General features: G+C 41.3%; 1 protein-coding gene across 1 annotated transcript in view; it reads left to right on the plus strand.

The window, feature by feature from the left end:
• Positions 1 to 2,060, plus strand: part of ITCH (itchy E3 ubiquitin protein ligase) — a 114,738-nt gene that overhangs the window by 98,154 nt on the left and 14,524 nt on the right. The window contains exons 21-22 of the mRNA XM_008571249.1: positions 1,216 to 1,336; positions 1,775 to 1,879. Of these exons, the coding sequence (XP_008569471.1) occupies positions 1,216 to 1,336; positions 1,775 to 1,879 (226 nt within the window). The remainder of the gene's footprint in view (positions 1 to 1,215; positions 1,337 to 1,774; positions 1,880 to 2,060) is intronic.

Here is a 2,060-nt window from a genome sequence, read left to right on the forward strand (position 1 = left end):
AAATACCACATGTTCTCACTTATTGGTGGGAGCTAAAAAAAAAAATAAACAAATTGATTTACCCACAAACACACAGACACACACAAAAACCGGTGGCGGCGGGGGGAGACTTAACAGCTACAATTCCTTGAAGTTGATACGACAAGCAAACAGAAAGGACATTGTTGGGTGGGAGGGGGAAGAGAGAGGAGGGAGGGAGGTTTCGGTAATGGGCCACAATAATCAATCTCATTATATGTTGACAAAATAAAATTAAGAAAAGAAAAAAAATTGTAAGGGTTAACACCAAGGTCCAGGGTTCAATCCCTATACAGACTAGCTATCCCCACCCCCCAAAAAAATAAAATTTGAGAGGGGGAGAATCCTACATATTGAAAGAAGCATAAGAGACTTTTGCAATATATGAATCTTTTTTAGATCCTGATTCAGACATTATTTAAAATTGAGTCAATCAGGGCCGGCTCGTGGCTCACTCGGGAGAGTGCGGTGCTGATAACACCAAGGCCCCGGGTTCGGATCCCATATAGGGATGGCCAGTCCGCTCACTGGCTGAGCGTGGTGCTGACAACACCAAGTTAAGGGTTAAGATCCCCTTACCGGTCATCTTTAAAAAAAAAAAAAAAAAAAAAAAGAGTCAATCAGAATTTTAGCACTGAACACTTGATATTAAAGAATTATTGGGGGGGGGCCGGCCCGGTGGCGCACTGGATAGTGCGCCGCTTGGGAAGCGCGGCGGTGCTCCCGCCCGAGGGTTCGGATCCCACATACAGACCGGTTCCCGCTCACTGGCTGAGCGAGGCGCGGGAGCAACACCGAGGGTTGCAATCCCGTTGCCGGTCCCCGGTCCGGTACAGGGGCAACACTGAGGGTTGCGATCCGTTGCCGGACACGGAAAAAAAGACAAAAAGACAAAAAAAAAAAAAAAAAAGAATTATTGGGGGTTTTGTTTGTTTGTTTGTTTTTGTGGTGTGATCTCGTGTAGAGACATACTGAAATATTTGTTTAAAATGAAATTATATGATATCTAGGATATGAATAGGGGCATAGATAACATTAGTGTTGTAATGAAGTATGGACGTGTGTACAAGCGGTTCGTTATATTCTACTTTTGCATATAGTTGAAGGTTTTTCTTAAATAATAATGTTTTAAAAATTCATTCTCAGAATTTAAAGGTGAAATTTAAACTTCCTGATCTTTTTATATTTATTTGTCAGAATGGTAGCTGAATGGAGGTTGTCTCGAGGTGTTGAAGAACAGACACAAGCTTTCTTTGAGGGCTTTAATGAAATACTTCCGCAGCAGTATTTGCAATACTTTGATGCAAAGGAATTAGAGGTAATGAGTTTTTGTTCATTCCCCCGCAGCATGCTAGTAAATAATGCCTTCCTATATCTGCTTTCAACCACTTTCCCATCTTTCCAGTGGCAGTAGTGTTTTTTATGCTGGTAATATGTTTTGAGGCATCCTCAGTGGTTAAAGAAAACCATAATTTATTCAAAGATAAATAAAGAGTATTACCCCCCAAAAGTATTACTATTAGTGCTTCTCTGCAATTGACTTATTTCCCTGAATATGTGTATATATGATACCATACATGGATACTGACCTTCATGAGTAATGTAGATACAATTCATGATGTACAGTTTGCAAACTGGAGCCTACTGATTAATTTGGTTTTTTTTAAAGCTGTGTTTAATAGTCTTTTCTTATCTATGTCTAGCACTTTTTTGTACAGTTACATAAAGAAACAATTTGTCTTTTTCATCCCTAAAGGTCCTTTTATGTGGAATGCAAGAAATTGACTTGAATGACTGGCAAAGACATGCCATCTACCGTCATTACACTAGGACGAGCAAGCAGATTATGTGGTTTTGGCAGGTTTGTCTCTAAATTTCTTTTTTTTTTTTTCCTTTTTGTCTTTTTTCATGTCCGGCAACGGATCGCAACCCTCAGTGTTGCGCCCGTACCGGACCGGGACCGGCAACGGGATCGCAAACCTCGGTGCTGCACCCGCACCTCGCTCAGCCAGTGAGCAGGAACCGGTCTGTATGTGGGATCC

The sequence above is a fragment of the Galeopterus variegatus genome, unplaced genomic scaffold, assembly GCF_000696425.1.
Source record: "Galeopterus variegatus unplaced genomic scaffold, G_variegatus-3.0.2 Scaffold670, whole genome shotgun sequence".
NCBI lineage: Eukaryota > Metazoa > Chordata > Mammalia > Dermoptera > Cynocephalidae > Galeopterus > Galeopterus variegatus.